Here is a 15,421-nt window from a genome sequence, read left to right as displayed (position 1 = left end):
AGTCCAACTCTAGCTGAATTGGGAGGTACTTTCTAAACTAGCACTCTAATTTTCATCATTATTATTTCTTTATTATTAAATATCTATTATGTATTATAATAATCAATTTATTATTACTAAAATGCAATTCTGATTATATTTTAGTTTTTAACATTTCTGTAATTCTTTTCCATCAAGATTTTAATGAATTTCTGATGATGTTCAAAGTTACAGACATAATTTTCACACGAGTCAATTTTTTAACCCTTGTGAATAAATCATGATAAACAAGCCTTGTCAGAGCTGCAGAAATGACTCAGGTGTTAAAAGTTGTGTACAGGACCTGAGTTCAGTTTCCAGTCCCTTCTTTTGGGCTACTTACACCTGCTCATAACTCTAGCTCCAAGGAATCCAATGCCTTTTTCTGGCCAGTTCCCAGTGTTTAGATGTGTGTGGCATATACCCACACAAAGGCCCACACATATCCATAAACAAACAAACAGACTATAATTTAAAAAAATACGTGTGGGAATTTTGCCTGAATGTGTGTCTGTGTAATGTGTTTATGTAGTGACCACAGAGGCCAGAAGAGGACATTAGATTTCTTGGAACTGGTGTTACAGCCAGTTGTAACCACCATGTGGATCCTGGGAATCAAACCCAGGTCCTCTGCAAAAGCAACAAGTGTTTTAACCACTGAGCCATCTCTCTGGCTTCTAAAAATAAATCTTAAAAAGAAAGAAGTAGCCAGAGGCTGGAGAAATGGCTCAGCAGTTAGAGCACTGAATGTTTTTGCAGAGGACCCTGATTTGAATGCCAGCACTCAATGTAGCAGTTCCCAGCCATTTGAATTCCAGTTCTAGGTATCTGATTGCTTCTGCTGACCTCCATAGTCACCATACATGTATGTAATGCACATAAATACATACAGGCAAAAACACTCAGACATAAAGTATAAATTAATTAAAAAGGAAATAACTTGTCTTCATTCATCATGCTTATCACTTGTGTGCCCCTGGCTGGTTGCTTTTGTTTCCCTTACTGCTTCTATGTCACAGAGATGCCTTTTTAAAATAATTGTTTTGCCAGCTGTACTCATTTAGATATGTTGCCAATTGGAAATGAATAATTTAATACCATATGGTAGTTTTGAATCTGAAGCCAGTTTTCATTACCTTATGGGGAGAGAGTTTTTACTTATCCATGGAGGTGGTTCTTCTTGGATGATTATCGGTCAACTTTAAATTTCTCTTAATTTGTTTGGAGGTTCTATCTGTTGTGCTCTACTCTGTCCTGCTGGTCCATGTTGCAGGGTGATGACGAACCAGAAATCCCTATAGATGGAACAGAGTTATCTCACTACCGTCAACGTGCCCTCCTGCAATCACAGCCAGTTCGCCGGACACCTCTCCTCCACAATTTCCTGCACATGCTGTCCTCCCGTTCCTCTGGCATCCAGGTGGGAGAGCAAAGCACAGTACAAGATTCTGCTACCCCCTCACCCCCACCGCCTCCCCCTCAGCCCTCCACGGAGCGTCCCAGGACTTCCGCTTACATCAGACTCCGACAGCGGGTCAGTTACCCCACCACAGTTGAGTGCTGCCAGCACCCTGGGATCCTGTGCCTTTGCAGCCGCTGTGCTGGCACTCGAGTTCCTTCCCTCTTGCCACACCAGGACAGTGTCCCCCCTGCTTCTGCCAGAGCTACTACCCCTTCCTTTTCTTTTGTACAGACCGAGCCCTTCCATCCCCCGGAGCAGGCTTCATCAACGCAGCAGGACCAGGGCCTCCTGAACCGGCCGTCTGCCTTCAGTACAGTCCAGAGCAGCACTGCGGGCAACACGCTCCGCAACCTCAGTCTGGGTCCTACCCGGCGCTCTTTGGGGGGCCCTTTGTCTAGCCACCCTTCTAGGTATCACAGAGAACTAGCCCCTGGGCTGACAGGTTCTGAGTGGACCCGGACAGTACTCACTCTGAACTCCCGTTCTGAGGTAGAATCTATGCCCCCACCGAGGACCAGTGCGTCCTCAGTGAGTTTGCTTTCTGTACTGAGACAGCAGGAAGGTGGCTCTCAGGCATCTGTGTATACTTCAGCCACAGAAGGGAGGGGTTTTTCATCATCAGGGTTGGCAACTGAGTCAGATGGAGGGAATGGTTCCAGCCAAAACAACTCAGGCAGCATTCGCCATGAGCTTCAATGTGACCTGAGACGCTTCTTTTTGGAGTATGACAGGCTGCAGGAGCTGGATCAGAGCCTGAGTGGGGAAACTTCCCAGACCCAACAGGCCCAGGAAATGCTCAACAATAATATTGAATCTGAGAGACCAGGTCCTTCCCACCTGCCTACCCCACACAGCAGTGAGAACAACTCCAACCTGTCTCGGGGCCACCTTAATCGATGCCGTGCTTGCCATAATCTTCTAACCTTCAACAATGACACCCTTCGTTGGGAAAGAACCACACCTAACTACTCATCTGGCGAGGCTAGCTCTTCCTGGCACGTCTCCACTACCTATGAGGGCATGCCGCCAAGTGGCAGCCAGCTACCACCTCTTGAGCGGACTGAGGGCCAAATGCCTAGCTCCAGCAGGCTGGAGTTGAACAGCTCTGCTAGTTCACAAGAGGAGAGGACTGTGGGGGTGGCCTTTAACCAGGAGACAGGCCACTGGGAACGCATTTATACCCAGTCCAGCAGATCTGGAACTGTATCACAGGAGGCCTTACATCAAGATATGCCTGAAGAAAGCTCTGAGGAAGACTCCCTCAGGAGGTAAGCTGGTACTGGCCTGTGCTCTGCCTCCCTGCCTCTTCTCCTTAATGCCCATCTTCCTTCAGTCTTAGCAGGGTTGCGGCTTATATAAAGCCTCTGGGACCAATACATCTGGTTCTGATCTTGCATTTTTTTGGGGAAATCTTCCTTTGATGGCAGAGATAGCATCAGGCCTAGTGGTGTGAGTTAACTGTTGTACTAGTTTATTTTTGTCTAAGCCCAAAGCTCTGGTTTTAGCCTTAAAAGGGAAATGTTGATTGGGTTAGAGAAGCATGAGGAGATATAATCATTGGTTTTTTTTTTTTTGGCCTTGACTTTTGACTTTGAAATATCATAGATATAGGACTACTTGTTGAGATAAGACTGTGTTCCAAAGGACTATTTATAGTGAGAATTTTAAAAAAGACCTAGAGTGGGGACAGATATTTTGTTCAGCATTTTGTGCTAGATATTTTTTGAATATATATTTTTTTGAACAACTCTAGTTCAATTAATAGGTGAAGAATTCCATAGGAAAGTGTTTTGCTTTTTTTGTTTTTTTTTATATTTACCAAACTTGTGTTTTCAGACAGTCTCTGAGCTGCTCATTTAGGGTGTTTGTTTGTTTGTTTGTTGGGTTTGGTTTGGTTTTGATAGTGGTAGAAATTAAACTCAAAGCCTGTATCACACCCAAAATTCTTTGAATGGATCTTCCAGGTTACTATTATCTTGGGATGGGAGAAAAGAATTCATAGAAGCAAGGCCTCTCCACACAGGAATTGGCATCAGAGAGGGTTCTCATGAGGGAAACAGAGTAGGATAATAAACTACCCAACACGTGTTCCATGAATGGCTATGTGCACTGCTATCTTGATTTATTAGGAACTTCTTTCTGTGATTATATAAAGGTCAAATCTAGCATAATCACCAATTCCCAGAATACTGGAGCCAAACAGCATATTGCTGTACATTATATCCTCTGCTGAGCAACTGAAATTTTTCTGACATAAGCTAGGGTGGGAATATAGATTGTGCACATCGTGTACTTGTTATTTTTGGAGGATGCTTTAGTCAGTCATTTAGTCAATAAACACTAGTGGAATGGTTATAGTTTTTCCAGCACTGTGCTAGGCATTGTGCCCACTGGAATATACACTTTTACTATGGAGGCAAGACATATTTACATGAAATCTGTCATAAGTGTAGATGATCTAGTACTACTTTTTTTTTTTTTTTTTTTTAAATCACATCTGGGAGCTGGAGAGATGGCTCAGTGGTTAAGAGCACTGACTGCTCTTCTGAAGGTCCTGAGTTCAAATCCTAACAACCACATGGTGGCTCACAACCATCCGTAATGAGATCTGGTGCCCTCTTCTGGTGTGTCTAAAGATAGCTACAGTGTACTTACGTATAATAATAAATAAATCTTTTTTTTTAAATCATATCTATATTTATTGTGTACATTGGGGTGATAGTGTGTGTGCCATGACATATGTATAGGGGTCAGAGGGTAGTTTTCAGAAATTGACTATCTTTTAATGCCCTGTAAAAATCGTGGGATCATCAGGTCATCAGGCATTGGTGGCCAGTACTTTTAACCTGCTTAGGCTTCTTACCATCTCCAATCTGGTGCTTCTTTGTGTACTTCTGATACTAAAATAGAGACTAAGCAAAAAACAACAAAAAATTAGTTTGATTTTTTTTTTTAATAAAAGGGAGCTATTACCCAAAAAGGTTATATAATATTCAGTAACGAAATGTTGGTAAGACTTGGAAAAGGAAAGACCTTTTTCTTTTAGGGTAATAGCACATTCTCAAGGAGAAAATATATAATGCATGCAGAATAGTGGATTGGACGTCAGAAATAGACAGAGTAATTGGGTTGTTTCTATGCCTGAATGAATGAAGCCAGTTCTTGGGAACAGCTCAGAATTCCTTGCTTGGAATATTTACCTTTGCTTAAGGGCCCACATCAGGAGCCTGGGACTCTGTTCTTCTGCATCCAGCACAGTACCTGGCATGTTGTTGGCACTCAGAATTTATTAAAGGCAGTCAAGAGAAGGGTTATCTTCAACTACTGGAGCTTATCATTTTGTGCCTCCAAAATAACTGAGCCTTTAGTCAGCACTTGCCCATCTTTAATAGTACTCCTCATGTGGTGTCCTTCTGAGTAATGCCCAAATGGCTTAAAATAACCCTGTGTACAGAGCATTAGAGATACCGGTTAATGAGAGCTCACTGTGTAACGTGTTATATTCTCACTTTGAGGTGATTGGAAGCAGGGGATAGGACATCCTGGGTGACATAATTTCTGATTTCTACAACAGCTCTGTGCACTATAGGAATTACATTTCATATTCTGCAGTTAAGAAAAGTGAGTCCCTTAGAGCAGTCAGAATTTCTTTTAAAGGTACAGTAGGATAGGAGCTTGGGAGATGGCTCAGTGGCTAAGAACACATAAGTGAGTGTGGGGACTTGAGTACAAATTCCAAGCGCTATATATGGCACCTATGCCACTGACCACATCATGATTTTAGGGGGCTTGCTGACCAGCCTAGCTGAAACTGAGGTCCTAGTTCTTTGAGAACCCTGTTTCAAAGGACTAAGGTAGAAAGCAGTAGGGCAGGGCTTGGGATGTGCTCATCTGCCTTCTGGGTGTGGACACATGTACCCACATGAGTATGAATGTACCTACATTCCAAACAAACAAACAGACAAATTTATTCATTTATTTCATTTTTAAACGTAATTTTTTCTTTGGTTATTGATGTTTTGGAGACAGAATCTCACTGTCCTGATAACCATAGTTTTAATTGAAATATTTCTGTTTATTTTTTATTTAATTTCTTTATTTTTAAAAGATTTATTTATTTAATATATATGAGTATGCTGTTGCTCCCTTCAGACCCACCAGAAGAAGGCATTGCGTCCCATTACAGATGGCTGTGAGCTAGGATTTGAACTCAGGCCCTCTGGACAAGCAGTCAGTACTCTCAACAGCTGAGCCATCTCTCCAGCCCCCTCATTTAAATTTTTTATCATGGAACTCTTCCAACATAAAAATGAAAAGAATAATAAATAAATTCCTGTATCCATCACTTTACATTAAAAAAATCATCAGTCATTAGCTAGCTGCCTTTTTGTTTTGTTTTTTGTCTTCCCTTCTTTTATCTGTATTGCTATTCACTACCTCAACCCACATTGTGTGTATTTTTGTCTATAAATACTTCATGGTTTCTAGAAACAAGGCTATGCAGTGAAACTTTTTGTGTTGATGGAAATGTTCTGTATCTGTGCTTGCAACCATAATAACCATGAGTACATATGACCACTGAGTAACTGAAGTGTGGCTGTTAGTATCTGAGGAACTAATTGGAATTTTTATTACTTTAAATATAAGTAGATGGTTATGACTAGTAACTATCATATTGCACCCATAAAATATTAATTATAATTTTTAAAAATTAAAATGCTGCATTTGCATGCCACAGTGCAATGTGTGGAGGTCAGAGGACAACTCTATGGAGTCCATTTTCTTCCCACCTTCCTATGAGCTCCAGCTATTGAAATCAGGCTACAAAAAATGCTTTTACCCATCGAGCCGTCCTGACATTTCCATTGATAGCCCTCTTTTAAAAAAATGTTTTCAGACATGGGCTTGCTTTGAAACCCAGGCTAGTCTTAAACATAGGTATGTGCTACAATGCCTGGCTTAATATTTTTATTATACTTATTCATTATGGTATATATGTGGAGGTTGCATTGTATATGTGCCACAGCACACATATGAAAACCAGAGGGCAATTTTTGGGAGTTGGTTCTCTCCTTCTACCCTCTTGGTCCTGGCAGTGAACCCAGACTCTCAGGATTGGAAGCACTTTTACCAACTGAAATATCTTGCTGGTCCTTGAGAGCAGGCTTTTAAAGCCCTAGAAATCTTAAGGGTTTATCAGGAATTTTGTTTTAATATTTTCTTTTCTCCTAGTGATTAAAGAGTAGTTTGTATTGTGACTTAATTAATGTTAAACTTTTGAAAATGCATGTTGTAGGGCGGAGAGTGCTGTTCAGTAGGAGTAGAAAGCCTGCATAGAGTGCTTGAGGCTCCATCCCCAGCACTGGGCGACAGGAAGTATGTGCACACACACACTCACTCACATATACTGTGTATAGTCTGTCATCTTGTGATAAATTACATTTTTTCTTTCAAGATATCTATATAAATAATGCATAATTCTCATCTTAAAGTGGTATTGATATTCGTTACGAAATTATTATTATTATTATTAAATTTTTTTTTGGTTTTTCGAGACAGGGTTTCTCTGTGTAGTCTTGGCTGTCCTGGAACTCACTCTGTAGACCATCCTGGCCTCCCAAATCCACCTGCCTCTGCCTCCCAAGTGCTGGGATTAAAGGCGTGTGCCACCACGCCCGGCTATGGAATTATTTTTAAGTGAGTTGGAATACAGTATACTATGAGAATTGACAGCTGGCTCAGAAATGTGGCATTTTGTGAGATATTTTAAGTGTACACTATTGAAGTGGAGCCATTACTTACAAATTGAATGTCTGTGTTCTGTTGTAAGTTACAAATAAAACGAATGCTAACTAAATTCTCAGTTAAACTTACCTACCTTATAAAGATGCCGTGTCTACCTGGTGAGCTAGCTCATGCTTCTATTTTCCAGCAGATGTCACTGTTGGGCTGCTACTGCTGAGCTTGGTTGGCAGGGAAGAAAAAGGTGTTCTTATGGTTTGTGTAGGAGGTAGAATCTTACAACAGAAGCCCATTTTTATAGGTGACTATTGTTGCTAAGAGCATGGAATTCATAAAAGGTGATTGTATTTAAAGGTTGAGGGTTTTGTTCTTTGCTCTCCTAATAAGAGATGGGCTATGGAAATGTTTTGCTGTCTTGGCACTACATGGATAATTGTGTCTGCAAATGCATTACTAAGCACATCTGTATTCCAGTAGAGCTCTGTGCTACTGTGTGGTAGTAATCAGCTCCTAGGGTGTCTCCTTTTTCTTGTGGGCAGAGGAGGGCAAGCTGTTTATGTAGTCTGATTCTAGCTTACACCCTGGGTGACAAGCTTTTTTTTTTTTTTTTTTTTTTTTTTGGTTTTTCGGGACAGGGTTTCTCTGTTTAGCCCTGGCTGTCCTGGCACTCACTTTGTAGACCAGGCTGGCCTCGAACTCAGAAATCCGCCTGCCTCTGCCTCCCAAGTGCTGGGATTAAAGGCGTGTGCCACCACGCCCGGCCAAGCTTTTTGTCTCACTCTCAGAAACATCTTTTTGGTCTAGGAGACGATCAGGGCATTGTGAGGACTTTTGACTTTTGAAATGCCTTTTTTTTTTTTGGATACCAGATCTTACTATTTAGCTCTGGCTGGGCCTGGAATTCACAGATATTCATATATTTCTCTTTCTCAAATGCTGGAATTAGAAGCATATGTCATCATGATTGGTTGAAATGGTATTTCAAAACTAGAAGGAACCCAGAGTTATTAGTCCAGCCTCCCCTGTTCCTTTGCTTTCCTTCAATGCTAGAGATTCATCCTGGGATCTCATAAGTACTGAGCAAAGAGATACTAAGATTAGAGGTGAAATTTGAACTTCCAGATCCTGAAGAGGACATCCTTTCTTCCACTTGCTTGGTTATAGATGGGATCTCACATAGCCCAGGCTGGCCTTGAACTCTTAATGTATCATGAGGATCTTGAATTTCTGATTTTTCTTGTTGTCTGACTCTCTAAGTACTTAGATTATAGTTGTGTGCCATCAATCCCAGTCAATATGGTGCTAGAATTGAACACAGGACTTAGTAAATGGTGGCTAAACACTCTACCCCAGAGCTGCATCCCTAGCCCCTGTCTTAAAAACAAAAGGTTGGGTTCTGAGAACTGATGCTTTTGATCTTTACTTTGCTTTGATGACGCATAAAGACCACAGACTGTAGTGATGGCCTTAGCATTAAAATTTAGTCCAAAACATCAAAGGTTAAGTTGTGTGTCCTCGTTGGATTTTCAAGTTTCTTCGACTTTTGTAAGAAGTTACTTTGGAATTTTCAGGTTGAAGGCCCTTTGAAGTTCTGTAAGCCACTCAGCTTCAGTCAGTCACATTGGTATTTTCCAGGGAGCCTTCAGTTCAAACACCATATCTGGAAGGAAATAAATGGATATTTGAACTAATTACAAATCTACAAGAGGGTGAAAGCAACCTAGAAATTAGGCAAGTACAAGTTTTGCCTTATTTCAAAAGGGGATCTAATTATTATTATTATTATTTTTCTGTGCCATTGACCTAACCGTTCTTATCACTGTTAACTAAGTGACTGACAGAACTTAAAGGACGGACATTTTGTTTTGGCAAATCAGACCCTCATGGTGGGGAAGACATAGCAGCAGGCCACATCCTATGGTGTATTAAGTATGCATCAGCTGGTTATTATATGGTACCCATCAGGAAGCAGACAACTTGGATCAGAACTAGAGTAGTGCTTAACTCATCTGGTCCTAGTTCAGCCAGATTGGCCCCATGTCTAGAAGGTCCTAAATAGTGTTATTAGCTAAGGATCAACTATTAAATCCAAGGGCCAGTTGAAGACACTTTGAGACATTTTCATTTTCAGACTGTAACAGACAGCTTCTTTAGATGAAGAATATTCTCCAGAACCTAGCTCAAAGCTAGTATCAAAGATGTATCAGGCAAAAGCCATGCAAACCTGATAATGACCTGGTGTCATTAGAATGCACAGAGAAGAAAATAACTGACCCAGAAGTTACCCTCTGACCTCTACCATGTGTGCACCGTAGGACACAGCTCTACCACTTATAACACACACACACACACACACACACACACACACACACACACACACACACACACACACGAGGTGGTGTTTGTTTGGGTTTTTTTTGTTTTTTGTTTGTTTTGTTTTGTTTTGTTTTGAGGTAAGGTCAGCCAGACCTCTGCAGTCTTGCCTGGTTTAGAACTCATTATGTAGATCAGGCTGGCCTCAAACTCCTAGAGACTCACCTGCCTCTGTCCTAAGGGTGCTAAGATGAAAGAGCACACCACCTTTCTGCTTTCGTTTTTCACACAGGATCTGAGCAAACCAGAGCTCACCAATTGGCTATACTGTCTGGGTGGGCAGGCTGCTGGGATCCGCCCAGTGCTGCAATTAGAGGCACATGATGCAGGCTTGGGTTTATTTGGTTACCTTTCTGTCATGAGACCACTGTAAGTAGGAATTATATGTGAATGCCTGCTACCCCATGGATAGTATCTGGTACTCAGTAGTTACTTTGTTAATTTTTTTTTTCCTCATTCTTTCATTCTTTGTTTTCTTTTTTTGACACAGGGTTTTTCTGTGTAATAGCCTTGGCTGTCCTGGAACTTGCATTGTATATCAGGCTGGCTTCCAGTTCACAGAGATCCACTTGCCTCTGCCTACTGAGTGCTGGGATTAAAGGTGTGTGCTACACGCCCCATACTTTATAATTCCCAGTTGAATTGAGTAAGTGGAATTAAAATGGTGTTGCTTTGTGTGTGTGTGATTGAACTTGAGTGGACTAGGCAGGTACTTAACTACTGAGCTTCATTCATCTCTAGCCTTTTTGTTAATTGTTTTTATGTTATTGTATGTACATGCATGCATGTTGGATATGGAGTAGCATGGGGCAGTGGTGAGCTTTTGAAGGTCAGAGGACAGATTTGTGGATTCTTTTATCTCCTTCTCCACTTACATGGCGTTCCAAGGCTTACTTGGGTCAATAGGCTTGTTTAAAAAGTGTGTTAGTTAAGTTTTCAGATGTTCTTGCTAATTTGCTTAAGCTGTTCTTAAATTCACTCTGTAACCCATGCTGACCTTCTCTCTTAGCCTCCCTAGGAGGTTTGATTATATGCCTTTGCCCTTCCTTGCCCTTTTTTGTAAGAGAGGTTAAAGGATCCATTATATCATATTCTTTTTATTGTAAGAATCTTTTGAGACAAAGTCTTAGGTACCCTTCTGTGGTCTCAAAATAGCTTAAGGCTGGTGTTGAATTCATGACCCTACTTCCACTGTCTTTCAAGTGCTGAGGCAGATGTGTACTACTAGATCGTTCAGTTCTTATCTTTTCATCTTATAGAGAATCCTTGGTTCAATAAATGGACATGAATCCATGAAGTGGCACTTCCTTAAGTAAAGATATACTTTCCATAATGCTCCCAGATGACCTGAACTTGTTCCTTTATTTCACTATGGTTCCAAATTATGAACTGGTTGTTCTGAAGCCTGTATGAAGTCTCTGGCATCTAGCCAGATGTCCTGCACATTGATTGTCTATTGATGACTGAGGGCATTCTTTGACATTGGCATTTACCATCTTGGTGATACTATTATTTCTACTGGACAATGCTGTTGGAATTTTTTTCTGTTTGAAGAAATACGTGAACAGCTGGAACTCAGTTGGTAGAATGCTTGCCTAGTATTTGTGAAGCCCTGGGTTGTATCCCCAGCACTGATTTATTAATTGTGGTAGTATATGCCTGTAATCCTAGCCCTTGGGAGATAAAAACAGGAAGATTATAATTCAGTGTTATCTTTGATGGTCATCTTGGACTATATGAAACTCTGTCTCAAAACAGACAGACAGATGATGTTAAATTTGGCCGTACCCCCAACTGCTTGGAGCAACCTATTGTTGGACTATATTTGTGGTCTCAATAAAGTTATCCTTGATGAAGTTCAAGTGTGAATAATCAGAATTAGATGTGTAATGGCTCCGTTTCCTGTTGCTGTTTTATTTTTCTTCTAGTTTTTGTGGAAAATACTGGATTTTCTCTGACATAGATTGTTCAGGTTTTGGAAAAGTATATACTTTTTGGCAGGAAGAGGTTCTAAGCATCATTATAATGTTATTTTATTTTGTTTTATTTATTTTATTTTTTTGTAGTGTTGGAGATAGAACCCAGAATCTCTTCCTGTGTTCTGTATTTCTGTATACTGTGTACCCATGTCCATCTTTTTAAAAAAAAATTGTTTATTTGGAGGAGACATGCACATGACAGGAGTGCTTAGCTATAAGAGGATAGCCTGTGGGAGTCATGGCTATTCTGTCTACTATATGAGTTCCAGGGATTGAGCTCAAGTTATCAGCTTTGGTAGCAAGTGCCTTTACCAACTAACTGAGCCATCTTGCTAGTCCATCAAGATGACTCTAGGTTTTGGTTGTAGTTATTTTCTTTTCAAGATGCAGAATCCTTATATAAAAATTTTTGCTTAATCTCTAAGAATACAGAAGGTTACTCAAAGTACAATAAACTTTTGAATTAATATTCAGAATCTTGGCATTTGGGAACAAAGAATAGAGAATGGTCAATCAAGAAAATTTCATTTATGCACAAATAATGACTTTTTATTTTCTGGAAAAAAATGAGAACAGGAGCAAACCCTACGGTAAGTTAAGCAGTGTAGTTTATGAGACACAAAGTGAAGCCAAGGAAAGCTCAACCCAGGCCTCAGAGGGATTTCTAACAAGGCCCTCCTCGCCTGTGAAACTTTGGATCTTATAACCCAGAATAACAGGCTTGCAAAGTACTTTGTGATTGATCTATTCAGTTATCCATGTATTCAGCTAACTGATGCAACCATGTGTGTTCAGCGTTAATATTATTTGGTTAATAGATACTTGCTAACAGTTCCTGTATACCAAGGACTCTTTAATATCAGCATAGAGTTCTCATTCTAAGGGGAGAAAGACAAAAAAAAAAAAAAAAACAAACAAAAGTATCAAGAGTGCTAGATGGTGACAAGTTCTGTGGAGAAAAGGGACTCACATAAAAAGGTGTAGGGTTTGTGTGGGTGGTTGTAGTTTACAATAGGGTGATTAGAGGGAATAGGATACGGTAGCATTTGAGCAGTGTCCTCAGGGAATTATAGGAACAAACTGTCAACATTGGGAGTAGGAGCTTCATAAGAAAATGGACAAGTTCAGCATACCTGAGAACTCTCCCTATTCAGTAGGAGATGATGTTGGAGAGGTGACAGGGTTGTTACATAGACTTTTGTTTTTGTTTTTTTTTTTTTTTTGAAAGATTTATTTATTTATTATATGTAAGTACACTGTAGCTGTCTTCAGACACTCCAGAAGAGAACATCAGATTTCGTTATGGATGGTTGTGAGCCACCATGTGGTTGCTGGGATTTGAACTCCAGACCTTCAGAAGAGCAGTCGGCGCTCTTAACCACTGAGCCATCTCACCAGCCCCTGTTACATAGACTTTTAAAGGCTTTTACCCGTTTATCTGATAAGTCATCAGATTGGAATGATTTTATATATCAAAGATCTGACATCATTGTTGTTATTTTTGGGTGGTGGTGGATCCTAAGGCCCCCTACATATTAAACAGATATTTTATCATCGTCCTAAAGATGTCGTTTAAAAAGATGATTTGGCTGCTAGAGGAGAATAGACCAAAGAGTGAGATAACACAAATTATGCTAGCTTACACACTTAGGGACTATTTTGTGTCTTAGGCTGGTGAAAGTCAGTAGGCCAGAGCCACCAGCTGTCAGAATAGCACTGTTGTAGGGCACTTGCCCAGCATGTAAAAAGCCTTGAGTTTAATTCTCAATACTAGAGTGAAGAGATGAAAAGAAGAAAAGGAAAAAGAAGAAAAAAAGGGTTTGAATGTGTGTAGGAAGGGTATCTGAATGGATGAACAGAGAATCAATCATCTTCAACAGTGCTCCCCCACAATCCCCAAATCAAAAGATGTATTGTTATAAATATGCAAAAAGGAGAGCTTGGAAAATTTATACAGAGCAAAGCTTCATGAGTGGAAATGCCTGGATTTTGTTGCTTACAGTACTAACATAGGTTTGCTTGTTTAAAAAAACTGAAACTGCCGGGCAGTGGTGGTGCAGGCCTTTAATCCCAGCACTCGGGAGGCAGAGGCAGGTGGATTTCTGAGTTCGAGGCCAGCCTGGTCTACAGAGTGAGTTCCAGAACACCTAGGGCTACACAGAGAAACCCTGTCTCGAAAAACAAAGCAAAAACAAAAACAAACAAAAAAAAAACCTGAAACTTTTCAGAAAAGTGCTATAGTTAGAGAAAGTGAAGTTTTCTGCAAAGCCAGTGCTGAAAGATAACAACTGTGAACAATCCTGTGTCACCCAGTTGTTTTCTATATAGACAAACACAGTTCTTTCCCTGGTTACTTAATTCTCATACTGTATGGGGCATATTTCCATGTTTGATAGTTTGACATTGCCACAGTATTCTAGCAGTAGTTAGTTGTTCCCTGGTGATGTGACCTGGATGGTTTCCAGTTCTTTATTGTATTGCTGGGACATGGTTTGTATGTTCATGCATATATTTCCAGAAGATAAATTTCTGGAAGTGGAATTGCCAGGGCCAATAATTATAACTGATAATGGAAAATGATAATTATAGAGTATTTATTATTACTTGTTTAAGATGACCTAAAATTTCTCCTATTTCCTGTTTTATCTTATTGGATATAATTTCAAAGATCAGTATTTGAGGAATATTCCTATTGATCCTAAATCCAGGTGTTACGTACTTTCTGTACTCTCATGCTCACAAGAGAAATGCCTAGCATCTCTGACATCAGACCACACAGGCTTTGACTTATGAAACGACTGCGAACATCCAGGCAGCTGTTTGCTAGTTATAAAAGACTTGCTAGTTATAAGACTAGACTGCCTACCTAGTCTAAGAGCTTCACTAAGTTTGTTTTGGGAGAATTTTATCAGTGAGGCAGTTTAGAAAGGTGTGAGCCTCCAGGTGTTGGGGGGGGGGGAGTGTGGGTGTGTGCCTGACAAACAACCCTTCCCTCACTGAAGGTCTAAGAGACTAGGTAGGCAACTCAATGCTCTTTGGTAATATTCTTTGGTAAGAATAGGTAGAGGAGAGGTATAATTTGATGTTATTCTTTCTTACTTTTTCTGTTTACCTACTTTAAGGTTTGTTTAGTGTTTTGAGAAAAAAACCTAGCCAGGTTGTTCTCCTGATATTCTCCCAAGCTTTAGGTTTACAGGTATGGGCAAATGCTGTCAGTTGATCACACAGTCATGTTTGCTAAGCAGATGCTCTACCATTAAACCATCTCAGTCAGTCTGAATTCTAGGTGTGATCATCTTTCTTCTTTCACATTAGGGTTGGTAAACTTTCTGTACAGGACAAGATAAACATTGACAAGGTAAGTATTTTGGGTTTTGTAGGTATTAAGAATTTTTGTTTTGTTTTTTGGTGTGTGTTCATATGGTTTAGTATGACAGGGTTGGTCTCTGTCTCTTTCTGTGTGTGTGTGAGAGAGGATGGGTGGACCTTACCTCTTGTAAGACTTTTCAGTGGCCAAGAGTAGGCATAAGAGCCGAATGTTAAGACAAGCCTTCAGTACCTGAATGTCTGAATTCGAGGATAGCCTGGTCTACAGAGTGAATTCCAGGACACCCAGGGCCATACAAACCCTCTCCAGAAACAGACAAACAAACAATGCGTATATGTAATTGAAAATTTCCTGTTCATTCTTTTTTGTTTTGTTTTGTTTTGTTTTTTTGAGACAGGGTTTCTCTGTGTAGCCCTGGCTGTCCTGGAACTCACTCTGTAGACCAGGCTGGCCTCCAACACAGAAATCCTCTTGCCTCTGCCTCCCAAGTGCTGGGATCAAAGGTGTGTGCCATCACTG

General features: G+C 40.4%; 1 protein-coding gene across 4 annotated transcripts in view; it reads left to right on the top strand.

The window, feature by feature from the left end:
• Ambra1 (autophagy and beclin 1 regulator 1) overlaps positions 1-15,421 on the top strand; it is a 181,213-nt gene that overhangs the window by 39,561 nt on the left and 126,231 nt on the right. For 2 of the 4 annotated variants that reach the window (XM_021182606.3, XM_021182598.3), the window contains exons 7-8: positions 1,292-1,438; positions 1,712-2,748. In XM_021182606.3, coding sequence (XP_021038265.1) covers positions 1,292-1,438; positions 1,712-2,748 — 1,184 coding nt within the window. Of the gene's footprint in view, positions 1-1,291; positions 2,749-15,421 lie in introns of all 4 variants that reach the window. The other 2 variants (XM_021182592.3, XM_021182585.3) reach the window with 1 other exon arrangement.

The sequence above is a fragment of the Mus caroli genome, unplaced genomic scaffold (assembly GCF_978045245.1).
Source record: "Mus caroli unplaced genomic scaffold, Mus_caroli_1 scaffold_2, whole genome shotgun sequence".
Taxonomy (NCBI): domain Eukaryota; kingdom Metazoa; phylum Chordata; class Mammalia; order Rodentia; family Muridae; genus Mus; species Mus caroli.
This window is presented reverse-complemented; position numbering and strand designations above follow the sequence as displayed.